General features: G+C 43.4%; 1 protein-coding gene across 2 annotated transcripts in view; it reads right to left on the bottom strand.

Moving 5' to 3' along the window:
• src (v-src avian sarcoma (Schmidt-Ruppin A-2) viral oncogene homolog) overlaps positions 1-13,414 on the bottom strand; it is a 92,624-nt gene that overhangs the window by 30,310 nt on the left and 48,900 nt on the right. For both annotated transcript variants that reach the window (XM_063209297.1, XM_063209296.1), the window contains exons 2-3: positions 9,986-10,262; positions 5,842-5,941 (exon numbers count right to left, since the gene is read on the bottom strand). In XM_063209297.1, the coding sequence (XP_063065367.1) occupies positions 5,842-5,941; positions 9,986-10,253 (368 nt within the window). In that variant the 5' untranslated portion in view covers positions 10,254-10,262. The remainder of the gene's footprint in view (positions 1-5,841; positions 5,942-9,985; positions 10,263-13,414) is intronic.

Here is a 13,414-nt window from a genome sequence, read left to right as displayed (position 1 = left end):
ATTGAGAGACATTGATGAAGGGTAGGCAGGAGGGAAACGAGGTAAAAGTCAATAGGTGTCCGAAGGAGCAGACGTAGCACACACACACACACACACACAGAGACAGCTCCAGAACTAGAACAGAGAAACGAGCGCTGTATAGCCCCAACAGTCTCCCCTCCCACGCATACACACAACTGGCCTACACACACCCACGCTGTGCTCAAGCTACTGATTGGTAATATCACAGATGTAAAGGCACACACGCTCGTACTAATATCCAATAATAAGCATTAGGGCTGCACAATTAATCGAAAATAATCGAAAATCGTGATATAATTGTGATATCCAAATCGGGATTTCAATCGGATTTCAGTCGGGATTTAATTGTGGCAACAGTGACCTACCTTTGAGAGCGTCCTTGAAGCAAGACTGGTGTTTCTGGCCAGAAATCTGACCATGTAAGTTTCATGCTATTGCCTTTTACATAATTATTACAATTCATTTTATTTTGCTCATCCTGTATATAATTCTTTCTTTGTTATATTTCATTTTGTTATAATTTTTAAAAAATTCAGCAAAAATTATCGTGATTAATAATCGTGATTACGATTTTTGACCCAAATAATCGTGATTATCATTTTTTCCATAATCGTGCAGCCCTAATAAGCATGCACTCATGCACACGCGAACACACTCTCTCTCTCTCTCACACACACACACTGCATGCATACGTGCTCGTGCGCGCACACACACACACACACACACACACACACACACACACACACACACACACACACACACACACACACACACACACACACACACACACACACACACACACACACACACCACCACCACAAAGTGTGTGGGCGTGTATCTGTGCAATTTTCCCGTCAGTGACAATGGTTCCTTTTAGGATGTCAATGGGGATGTTATTTCATTCATGCTACCTGCGTCCTGCATTTCAATCACTGGCCATGATGATGTTACAGTTTTTGTCAATTGCTTACCCACAATTTTCAGAATGAGTTCTCGAATTCTCGAAACTCTAAACACAAGTCCCCAAAACTCACACACAATGCTGCCCTACAATCTTAGAACGCAGTAACTCTGAAAACGGCAAACTGAGAAAAAAGGCTTCAAAGTTTTCCATATGGCGCGATAACTGTGTTGTCGGTAAATTGGTGGTGACACTTCCTGGTAATGCTTGTTTAGGATAGAAATTTAATGCACACAAAAAACCCCCCAAAAAAACAACATTTATGTGTCTTTTTGACACAAAAAACAGAGTTACTGCGTTCTTGGCTTAGCCTAGCGCAGCCAGACCCGTACAGCAAAAAGCTGTACCAGGGTCTAGGAGAGCTGGGCAGCAGTGTGGGCGGGATAAACGGTTGCTTCAGCACTCAACGTCACGCAATTGGATGGTAAACAACCAATCCCCACACACTTCTGTGTAACGTCACATCTGTCTCGTACACGCGACACGCCCCTTTGTAGTTGAAGCGGCAATTTCGAGCCGTCGTAGCAGTGAATTCGTGTGATGACCACAGCCACAAACAAGTTTCCTAATAAATCTTGTATTCACTTATACAGTTCAAAAATGCATCGTTTTCAACCACATGGCCCTCCTTGATCAATCAGCGAAATGTCGAGCAATTTGGGGCTTGTTAAATGGTTATATTTATGATTGTTGTCAACATGGCATGTTCGGTGTTCGCTAGCTAGCTGTATACCCATAACTAATACATGGCTAGCCGCTAGGTCGGTAGACCAGGTGTCATTCCCATCTATTTAGTAAGCGACTTACAGACTTTCAAAGCTCCCAAATGTCTCGTTTTTAATGACATGGATCTTATTAGAATTTGCGGCAGGCATATAATACAAGGCTGGATACCTAGCTCTGCTATTGACGACAGGTTAGCCCACTAGCGAGGGCCTATTTGTAGCGGCAACTTCCAGCCGTCGTAGCAGTGAATTCGTGTGATGACCACAGCCACAAACAAGTTTCCTAATAAATCGTGTTTTCACTTATACAGTTCAAAAATGCCTCGTTTTCAACCACATGACCCTCCTTGATCAATCAGCAAAATGTCGAGCAATTTGGGGCTTGTTAAATGGTTATATTTATGATTGTTGTCAACATGGCATGTTCGGCGTTGGCTAGCCAGCTACCCATAACTTTCCCGGATTGTCGCTCCCAGCGCAGGACGCTCCCCGGTCAGCTCGCTCCCACTAGCCAGACTATCGATCCCACCGCCATATAACGGAGCTAGTTATCTTTTTGATGTTAGTTTTTTGTTTCTAACCCTAGTTTTTTTTTCTAAGACTAACCCTAACCTGGATACTAGGTCCTGTGTTGTTGACGACAGGTTAGCTAGCCACTAGCTTGGTAGACCCGGTGTCATTCCCATCTATTTAGTAAGCTACTCAAAGACTTCCAAAGCTCCCAAATGTCTCGTTTTTAATTGCATGTGTCTTGTTAGAAATTGGGGCAGCAATTTCATTCTACACCTACAGTAGTGGTCTGATAATAACGTGTGACTATCTGGTTCTGTAAAATGCTCAACTTAGCTTACCGAGCTAGTTTAAAACATCGAATGATCAAATGGTAATGTGTTGAGATCTATTTGCGCCCCATAAGTTCATGGTGTATTATTACATCAATCCATGTCAGCCACGAAATGTATTATCATCCAGGCTTTTTAAATTAAGTAAACACTTTCGTGCTGTACGTAGCACGGACGGACACCATGCTTCTTCTTAGAAAGTTTCCTGTTTACTAGGTAGCCCGGCCCCCCTCGCGATTTGATTGGCCCTGTCATCGGATAACTTTCAGCCTCGCAAAACGACCGGGGTCCGCTAGACTGCCCCCGGGAGCAAATTCAATTTGCGGTCGCTAGGGGCGTCTAGATTTCTAGGCTATTCTTGGCTGGTATTACTGCCACAAAATGGAGTTACTGCAGGAGTTACTGCGTTCTTAGCTTGTATTACTGTCTACTCCCAAACCAGTCCCATTGGAACGTGTAGCAGTAACTCGCCGATTTACAGCGTTTTTGTTTAACCTTTTTTGGGTCATTTTTGCACTTTCAAAATGAGTTTTCTCCAAAACGGAACGGTGTTGGACCACCATTTTTGGACACAAGACAAATGAGGTAGTTTAGAACCGATTTCCGATTTAAAAAAAAATTCGACCATTTTGAGTTACTGCGTTCTAGTATTGCACGGCACAATGGGCAAAACTATCCACTACCCCTGAAAAATGCACGTCTTGTCTCGAAACAATGAACTCTATTCTGAAAAAAAAGGCAATTTCGTTCTCAAATGACACACACAAGCAGTCATTTTAATACACTCTTATGTGAACCATTGAACACTAAGATGCAAAAGGTAAAACTCTATACTCAACTTGACACACAGTAGAAACTTATTTTCTTCACTGTTCTACTTACTTAAGAGGGTATTTTTCTGTAGTAAAATACTGAAATGTTGTTTTTAGACTCAGAGTACACAGATGTGTGGCAAACATTTTTGTGTGACATATTTTTCTGACATTTAAAAAAATTGCACTAACTTATTGCAAAATATTGGGTAGCCACATGAAAGTGATCTCTTGTATAACATATTTTGAAGTTCAAAAACTAAACAAATGTGTTTTCTCACTGCATCCACTCATGTTTTCATCAATATCACATGCACTGTGTGTCCTTATGGGGTGATGATTTCAGATTGTAAACCGGTATGAAGAGAGTTTGCCCATGTGATGAGGAAGTGAACATAGTATGGCAGTTGATTTTAGTATTTTGAATGACAGTGTGTTCAATGCGACAACCAGGGATTTTCTTCATGAAAATTGTATGTAATCCAGAGAATTGTGTGCAGTGGTTTTGAAAAGAGTGTGTTTTAAAACTGAAATGTGAGTGCAAAGAAAGAATTGTGCTTAGTGACTGTTCAATGACATTGGTTAGGGGAGTTGGGAAATGATAAATGTTCCGAGAATTGTGTGTGAAGTACCAGCACTTGTGTGGAAGCAATCGAGAAAAACTGTAACAATAGAAGATGAAATAAAAATAACTGACAATACAGACTAAATTCAACAGCAAGCACAGTGGCAAAGCAAAAACACATGCACACGAACACACCAACACGCACACACACACACACACACACACACACACACACACACACACACACACACACACACACACACACACACACACACACACACACACACACACACACACACACACACACACACACACACACACACTTTAAGGGATCATGCAAGAACATACAGTAACCCCCCAAAATATTCAAGGGAAATTTAAACAAGAGGGTGTGCATGCATATTTGATATTTATGTCTGAGTGTGTCAGAGTGCTTCTGCTCCAGTGCCTCCATATTGATCTGTGTGTGTGTGTGTGTGTGTGTGTGTGTGTGTGTGTGTGTGTGTGTGTGTGTGTGTGTGTGTGTGTGTGTGTGTGTGTGTGTGTGTGTGTGTGTGTGTGTGTGTGTGTGTGTGTGTGTTACTATACATATTAAAGGCACCCTGAACCCTGAAGGGTAGCGGAAGCAACATGTTTTCATGCTACACGCTGGCTTTGCATTGCTCGGGGAGAAAGGAGTGGGGAGAGAGGGGGATTCACACTAGGAAAGAGGAGGGGAAAACAGCGGGATGGGTAACTAGGAAAGGGGGAGAGAAGAAGGAGAGGGAGAGGAGAGGAGAGGAGAGGAGAGGAGAGGAGAGGAGAGATGAGGAGAGTAGAGTAGAGGAGAGGAGAGGAGAGGAGAGGAAAAGGAGAGGAGAGGAGATGAGTTGAGAGGAGAGGAGAGGAGAGGAGAGGAGGATATTCAACTGAGGAAAGGGAGGAAAAGTAGAGAACAGGAGGAAGAGAAGAAGAGGAAGAGGAAGAGAAGAGAGGAGATGAGACAAGCACAGTAGAGAAGAGAAGAGAAGAGAAGAGAAGAGAAGAGAAGAGAAGAGAAGAGAAGAGAAGAGAAGAGAAGAGAAGAGAAGAGTATAAGCCAGGGCTGCATGGCATTAGAAGTGTAGAGTGCAGCAGTGGGAGTGAGGAGAGTAGGGCAGCCTGCAGCCTCCAGATTTAGGAGGAGGCAGCACGGCACTGTACTGTACTGCGCAAGCATCACTGCTGACAGAGGACAAGCCGCCTTTAAAATATGCCATCCCCCCTAACACACACACACACACACACACACACACGAATATGCACTCAAACACATAAACATGCACGCACGCACAAATGCACACACGCACAAATGCACGCACGCACAAATGCACACACACACACACACACACACACACACACACACACACACACACACACACACACACACACACACACACACACACACACACACACACACACACACACACTCAAAATATGTGGCATGAGAGTGGGTTCCTATGGCAGCTGCTTTCACCGTAAAAGGCTGGCATCCAGTTTAGGGGCACAGCTGCCAACAAAATATGTTCCCTTCTGAAAGCCCCCTCCCTGTGTGTGTGTGTGTGTGTGTGTGTGTGTGTGTGTGTGTGTGTGTGTGTGTGTGTGTGTGTGTGTGTGTGTGTGTGTGTGTGTGTGTGTGTGTGTGTGTGTGTGTGTGTGTGTGTGTGTGTGTGTGTGTGTGTATTGGCATGTATATGTGTGTTTGTGTCTGTGTGCATGTGCTGGCGTGTGTGTGCTGGCATTCGTATGTGTGTGTGTGTGTGTGTGTGTGTGTCTGTGTGTGTGTGTGTGTGTGTGTGTGTGTGTGTGTGTGTGTGTGTGTGTGTGTGTGTGTGTGTGTGTATATTTATGTATGCGCGTGTGTGTATGCGAGTGTGTGTGTGTGGTGCATCCTTACGTGTTGTTGACAATCTGGAGTCTTTCTCCCTTCCTGAAGGACAGATCTGAGGCTGTGCGAGACTCATAGTCGTACAGCGCTACGAATGTGGTCACGCCACCTGCACAGAGAAAGGTCAAACAAGTCAGTTACAAGTCTAGGCACCTCAGTCCAGTGTCTGTGTGAACGTATGTGTGTGTGTGTGTGTGTGTGTGTGTGTGTGTGTGTGTGTGTGTGTGTGTGTGTGTGTGTGTGTGTGTGTGTGTGTGTGTGTGTGTGTGTGTGTGTGTGTGTGTGTGTGTGTCTGTGTGTGTGTGTGTGTCTCTCTCTCTCTCTCTCTCTCTCTCTCTCTCTCTCTCTCTCTCTGTGTGCGTGTGTTTGTGAGTGTGTGTCTGTCTCTGTGTGGTTTTGCGTGTGTGTGTCTGTGTGCATGTGTGCGCGTGTGTGTTTGCATGTGTATCTCAGTGGGTGTGTGCGTTCAGTGCTTTGTATCTGTCATACCCTACACACCAAATCAACACTCCTGTCACAATGAAGCTGTCCATCACAACAGGGACCGGAAGTCATGTAAAGGTCAGACTGTTTTTATTGGCTCAGGGGCACATCGCAGTCACAACTCACTGATAAGGATTGGCAACTCTGGACTCGGATGTAGCGATTTCTAGTATGACATATTGTAAATCACTAAGCTTGAGATAATCCATTTCAATTCAATGTTGTTGAATATTGAACTCGATGATGGTTAAAAAAACACAGTGTTCACAAAGCATAACAAGCAATAGAATGTATTGTCTTTTTGGCAAAATAACACATGTACACAAGTTGTGCGCTTCATAGAAGTGATTTTTAAAAACCTCCTTTGCCTGGTTGAAAAGTTGTGCCCATTAGAACAACTCACAGTTCTCTGAAAATGTTGGATTGGCAAGTATGCCCTCCTCATTGCAAAATCTCTTTAAGAGCTGTAACCACAATAGTTATGTTTACATTAAGTTTCTAATTCTAAATTGATAATTCAGAATTACATAGTTCCATCGAGTTTCCTTTGAGCTTTCATTGCATTCCGAATTGTGAAGTGTTAACATGGCGTTTGCAAAGCGGAATTAAGCTTTATTCAGAATTAAAGAGAGTTCATTCTGAATTACATGTCTCATGTAAACATAGCCATTGTCACATGATACTATCTGACCGGAGACATGAACGTGCCCACTTACACAAATGCCCGAACACACACAGGGCACACGTGGATGACCTTCACAACACTGACCTCTGACCATAGTTGTGCAGTGCAGCTATCCGATCTTTATTAGAGAGAGTAAAATAATGACAGAAAAAAAACAATATCAAAAGCCGGACAGATGTTTACGATAGCTCCAGCTGCTTTAAAAGCACGGAATGCGAAATAAACGCTATAATCCCGATATTGAGACAACGTCCTGCCGATGTAAATGCCTAACAGTAGGCTTGGCGGGATGAGGTAGAGGCTGGAGCTTTCCTGGAATCTCCATTAGTGAAAAAGGGAGAACTGCTGAGCCTCATAAAGAGCTGCGCTAGTAATACATCTAATGTATGATTTATATCAGAGTGTGAGTGTGTGTGTGTGTGTGTGTGTGTGTGTGTGTGTGTGTGTGTGCGTGCGTGCGTGCGTGTGTGTGTCTGTCTCTCTGTGGCCAACCTCAGCCTGACAAAAAGGCCTTCCCAGTGGTAGGCACGTGCAGATGTGGAGGTATTGTTTGTTGTTTTTTCGTGGTAAGGGCTAAAATGGCTCTGTATCCAATTTGGGCCATTTCCAATTTGGCCAGATTTTCTAAAAAAATGTGACAAAATTGCCATATCTATGGTTGTTACGCAACACTACGTGAGTCGTTTTCAGGCTCTTGAGCTGTGATATATCAGATACAGAGACAGGGCTCTGAAGTGAAGAATAAACGGTTGGTATGGACAGTGGACACTGGCAATTAATCATTATATGTGCTTACCGACCTGTATCATAGTATTCGCTTTCTAGAACCTCACTTGGCTCACAATTGAGAGCTGCACTTTATAAGTGACAGGCAGCACAAATACGTAATTCAACCCCTTCAAAAGCAAAGTGCTAGAACAACAGCACACACACTGGACAAAATACTAACACCTCTACACATAGTCCAAAGACAAAATACTAACACCTCCACACTAGGGATGTAACGATATCGAACCGAACCGACGTATTGTACCGAAAAGACCTGTACCGAATCGAACAGTGCTGTACCGAGTACCGAAAGGTTGAGTAAAAGGCTAATCTGTTCATGTTTTTTCATTATGCTGCTACTACATGCAGAGGCTTGTGCAGAACCCTGGGAGAGAATGCAAGAAAAAACAGGTGTAGAGGTTTGGTCTTTGTGAAACCTTGGGGAGAAAGTACTATTTCTTACACTGATGAAATCTCCGACCCAAAGTAGCAGGTTGAATGTATTTCCTTTTTTTTCGTTTGCATTTTGAATTTTTTTTGGTGAAATTAACAACGTGCTGAGGAAGAAAATGTTTTTCTATTTTGTTCCCATATACCGAAAATGTACCGAACCGTGACCCCGAAAACCGAGGTACGTACCGAACCATGATTTTTGTGTACCATTACACCCCTACTCCACACATAAGCGCACTGCACCCATGACCCTTCCGGAGCAGGGGGGTGTATTGTGGGGTGGTGATACTGTTAAAAGAGACAAAATAATGGCAAGGGCACAGCACTCATCATCCTTACTCTGCAGGGTGCTACCGCAGTGTTGTGGCCGATGACTGTTGAATAGACCAAGCTACTGATACTAAGAGGTAGGGCTGCACAATTAATCAAAAATAATCGAAAATCGTGATAAAATCGTGATATCGAAATCGTGATTTCAATAGGGATTTAATCGTGGCAATAGTGACCTACCTTCGAGAGTGTCCTTGAAGAGAATATACTGACAGACTGGCGTTTCTGGAGTTTCTGAAGTTTCATGCTATTGCCTTTTACATAATTATTACAATTCATTTCATTTTGCTCATCCCGTATATAATTCATTCTTGGTTATATTTTAGATTTTGTTATCTTTTTTATTTTAATCAGCAAAAATCAATAATCTTGATAAATAATTGTGATTATGATTTTGACCCAAATAATCGTGATTGTGATTTTTTCCATAATCGTGCAGCCCTACTAAGAGGTATACCTGGGCACTGCACCCGAGAACCTTACCCAGGAGAACGCTGCAGTGTAGGAAGGTGATGCTGTTCAAGATAAACTACTGATGCCAAGAGATAAGTCTGGGCACTGATAGGCTTTTCAGGCTGACCAGAACGGAGCCGGTGCTGGTGCCCGCACCAGATACATTTGGCACTAAAGTGCTTATATGCGAACCGCCTGTGTTCATACCACGCTCTGAACTTTTTCCGCGTGTGGCTGAATTACCCGGTTGAACCTGCTGATGGCCACGTTGTCGTCACGGTTCGGGAATGTTAAGATCTTTGGCGTGAACATGGCGGCTGGTTGGCGATTAGGTGTGGGAACGAGCACCAGCACGGTTATCAGTCGGCCTGAATGCGCCCTAAGAACACCTGCTATGAGCCCTACCCAGGAGATAGAGGAGGTGTGGGGAAGTGATGAGGCAAATTACTGATACCAGTCCATAAAGCAGTTCAGTATATCACAATATATCATACTTGCTGCGACCCTCTTTTGGACCCAAGAATATTTTCTTGCCCCAACCCACATTCTTAATTTGAAATTAACGGGGAAAATACTTATTAACCATACAAAGGAATACTATTACAAACTAATTTACTGTATGTAACCATGTGTATTGACTTATGTAATGATATATTACAGCATATTCAAAGTTTTAAGCAAACAATCCCTTTTCTTGGCGACCCTCCTGCTGTACCTACGTGACCCTCTACTAGAGGTCCTGACTCCCAGTTTGGACACCACTGCTGCGTTGCACCCAGGGCCCTAAATTCACTTTCCTTTCACCAGCAGCCAAAATGGCTAGTGGATGTAAATCTTACTAGCCAAACACACTCATTAATGGCTCAAAGTGGCTAGTAAGTTGGTCTTTTCAACCAGCCCAACTGAAATTTCACCAGCATTTGGACAGTTGGCTGGTGTTCATTTAGAGCCCTGGTTGCACCTATGAGCTACTGTACTTACCCAGGAGGGTGCTGCGGTGTGGGGAGGTGATGCTGTTGGTGGTGGTGTCCACCCCTCCAAACAGTGCCAGTTCTGGGTTGGAGGGCATCTGGTGGCCGGGGTGGCGCTGGGAGTCGGGCGCGGGGCTGCGGTGCGGCGTGAGGGAGGGCTGGGACGGGCTGAGGTGTGGCGTGCCCCCGTGCCCGTTGCCACCCGCGGGGCCCCCGCTGGCGTCCTCCATGCTGCGCGAGCGACCGGGGTCCTTGGGCTTGCTCTTGCCGGCCCCCATGCTGGCCGCCTGCCAGAGAGAGAGAGAGAGAGAGAGAGAGAGAGAGAGAGAGAGGGAGAGAGAGAGAGAGAGGGAGAGGGGAGAGAGAGAGAGAGAAGAGAAGAGAAGAAATAGAAGAGCAGAGGGTTAATTTCATTTAAACATATGTAACATACATATAGAGAGATGAGGAGACAAATGTTAACTTCACATGAACACTATACATTTGCTGTAAATTTGCAGTACACTGTACATCAGAGGTGGAACGTAACTAAGTATTTTTACTTCGTTACTGTACTTAAGTAGTTTTTTCTGGAATTTGTACTTACTTGAGTAAAAATAAAAATGCAGACTTTTACTTTTACTCAATTACATTTTTTGACAATAACTTGTACTTTCTACTCCTTACATTTCTAGGAGAAGACTTTGTTACTAGTTACATTTATCCTAGGTTTTCCTGTTGTGTTTCGTGGATATTTCAGTAGCCTCAGCTGCGGGCAGGGAGGCGGGACCAAGCCTCTCTTCCAAATTGACACCCAGACAGAAAATATACTTTTAAAAACATTAACAGGACTCCATAGTCATGTTCAAATGGAACCGAAAACCGTTGCAGACCATTTTTCCTATTGTATCAAGTAGGTAGACATGGAGAAAGACAGCCATTGCACGTGTAGGCCTACTTGTACTTTTGTACTGAAAAGTACATTTAAAAGTTAGTACTTAGGACTTTTACTTAAGTACGTTTTTGGTAATCAACTTTTACTTTCACTTGAGTAATTTTTTCGCTGGGTACTTCTACTTTTACTTAATTACACAACCTCAGTACTTCTTCCACCTCTGCTGTACATATACTAAGACCATATTACACGTATATTGATATTTTTGTTAAGGCACCCGTTTAGGTCAGAGAAGGTAGGAGTTCTAGCTCCCTAAAACGGAGACAGATTTTTCTAAAACGCCCCTGTCGCAAGGGTGTTTTTTATCCACATGCTGTGTAAACAGAATCAAAGTTATTTGCACTATGCACACACACACACACCCTTACGCACAAAACTATTGGCCTACACATGCATGTGCAAGTAGTCCATCACACAGATGACAGCAAAGAGTTAAGTCAGTACAAACACACACATCAGAGAATGCCGGATTAGAGTATAACTAAGGCATTGTTCTGCCAACACGTCTCTGTCAAAAGGTGCATTACCCAATCTACCCTTCATCACAACAGCACAAGCTGAAGTTACGTACATGCATGTGGGTATGCACACAGTCACATACTGTACACACACGTGCGGACGTACGCACAAACGCGCACACGTAGTCTGTTGCCAACAGTGAAGTTCATATCAAGATACACACATTTAGACATTGCACTTAGCAGATGCCTTTATCCAACTTACAAGCATGGAAGACAATAGCTAGAGACGTAGCTAACTGTTGGTAAATAAACTGACTCAATTCAAGAGGAAAATGAAGTCATTGTCAGAGCATTTCCAGCAACATCAGTGACATGAGAATGTTGCATGCCTCTTAGGAAAACGTAAGCTGCTTTGATCTGTAGAGCAGAGCTCTGATCTCTCTCTCTCTCTCTCTCTCTCTCTCTCTCTCTCTCTCTCTCTCTCTCTCTCTCTCTCTCTCTCTCTCTCTCTCTCTCTCTCTCTCGTTCTTTTGATCTGTCTCTTCAGCGTTTGGTCTTTTTTGTCATTACACACAAATTTTAAGTTTTTAGATTTGTGTGATAACCCCAATATCTCCGCATAACACGCTCTTTAACACTCCCTCATCCGCCGCTGGTGGAATGATACTCTCACACATGCAAAACACACATTCTCCTCAATGTATAATTAATGATGATGAGGATGATAATGAAGATGATAATAATGATGATGCTGCTGATGCATTTTATAACACATTGCACTTCATATTTAGCTACATATCAGTGCTCACAGGATTACCGTAGAAAAAATAGAAAACAAGGCTTCAAAATTACAAATTGAGACTCATGAGGTCCGAAGAAAACGAATGTTTCCAGCCGTGCTCTATAAAATACATGCAACATATATCTTCAAGTTATGTGGGTTGTATATAATGTATGTAATGTATGTATATATGCATGTCTGTATATAGGCCTGTGTCCTCTGTTTTTGTCAGTTGTGCAATAATCTTGTGATGTTATGTTATGTGTAAGTCCTGTCTTAAACGAGTCTTGCTCAGGCATTCAAAATGAAGTTCAGTGTAAACTGACAACAAAGTGTTATCTTATCGTATCGTAACACAAAGAAAGAAAGAAAGAAAGAAAGAAAGAAAGAAAGAAAGAAAGAAAGAAAGAAAGAAAGAAAGAAAGAAAGAAAGAAAGAAAGAAAGAAAGAAAGAAAAAAAAGAAAAGAAAACAACACTCGCAAACAACAGATTGAGAATCATGAGGTCCAATGAAAACAAATGTTTCCAGCAGTCCTCCTTAAAACACATACTGTAGAACACAAAGAAAGAGAGATCACGTTATTTCCACAAAGGCTGTTTTATGTAGGCCTGCTTGAGTACAGCCTTATAGCCTAGGGCCAAGGAATTATTAATGCAGCTTTGTGTGTGTGTGTGTGTGTGTGTGTGTGTGTGTGTGTGTGTGTGTGTGTGTGTGTGTGTGTGTGTGTGTGTGTGTGTGTGTGTGTGTGTGTGTGTGTGTGTGTGTGTGTGTGTGTGTGTGTGTCTGTGTGTGCGCGTGTGTCTGTGTGTCTGTGTAGGCATGCGTACATGCGAGCATATGTGTGCTTGTACTGTGTGTGAAGGGCGTGTATTAACGTGTGCATGTGTGTGCGTGAGCGTGCATGTGTATATGTGTGTGTGTGCACGCCATATAACACTCTTTTGGCATCTCCTGCCATTGACACAGATAAACCCTGACATCTTTCCCAGCACCATACAGTACAGCATACGTAACTAAGCAGTAAGCACCATCACAGCACAGGCAGCCATACACACCATCAAAGCAGCAACCCCCCCCCGCCATACGCACTATCACAGCAGCACCCCTCAACACCCCCCCCCCATACGCACCATCACAGCAGCGGCAGGACCAATCCTAGTCCACACCCACCCCCCCCTCTCTCTCTATTGAGGCGTCAGGGACAATAGAGCTGCGAATGAGATGCTAATCTGGGTTTGTTAATTTCATGATCCTCTCAGCT

The sequence above is a fragment of the Engraulis encrasicolus genome, chromosome 10, assembly GCF_034702125.1.
Source record: "Engraulis encrasicolus isolate BLACKSEA-1 chromosome 10, IST_EnEncr_1.0, whole genome shotgun sequence".
Lineage (NCBI taxonomy): Eukaryota > Metazoa > Chordata > Actinopteri > Clupeiformes > Engraulidae > Engraulis > Engraulis encrasicolus.
Note: the sequence above shows the minus strand (reverse complement) of the source record. Positions and strands in the feature narration are given on the sequence as shown.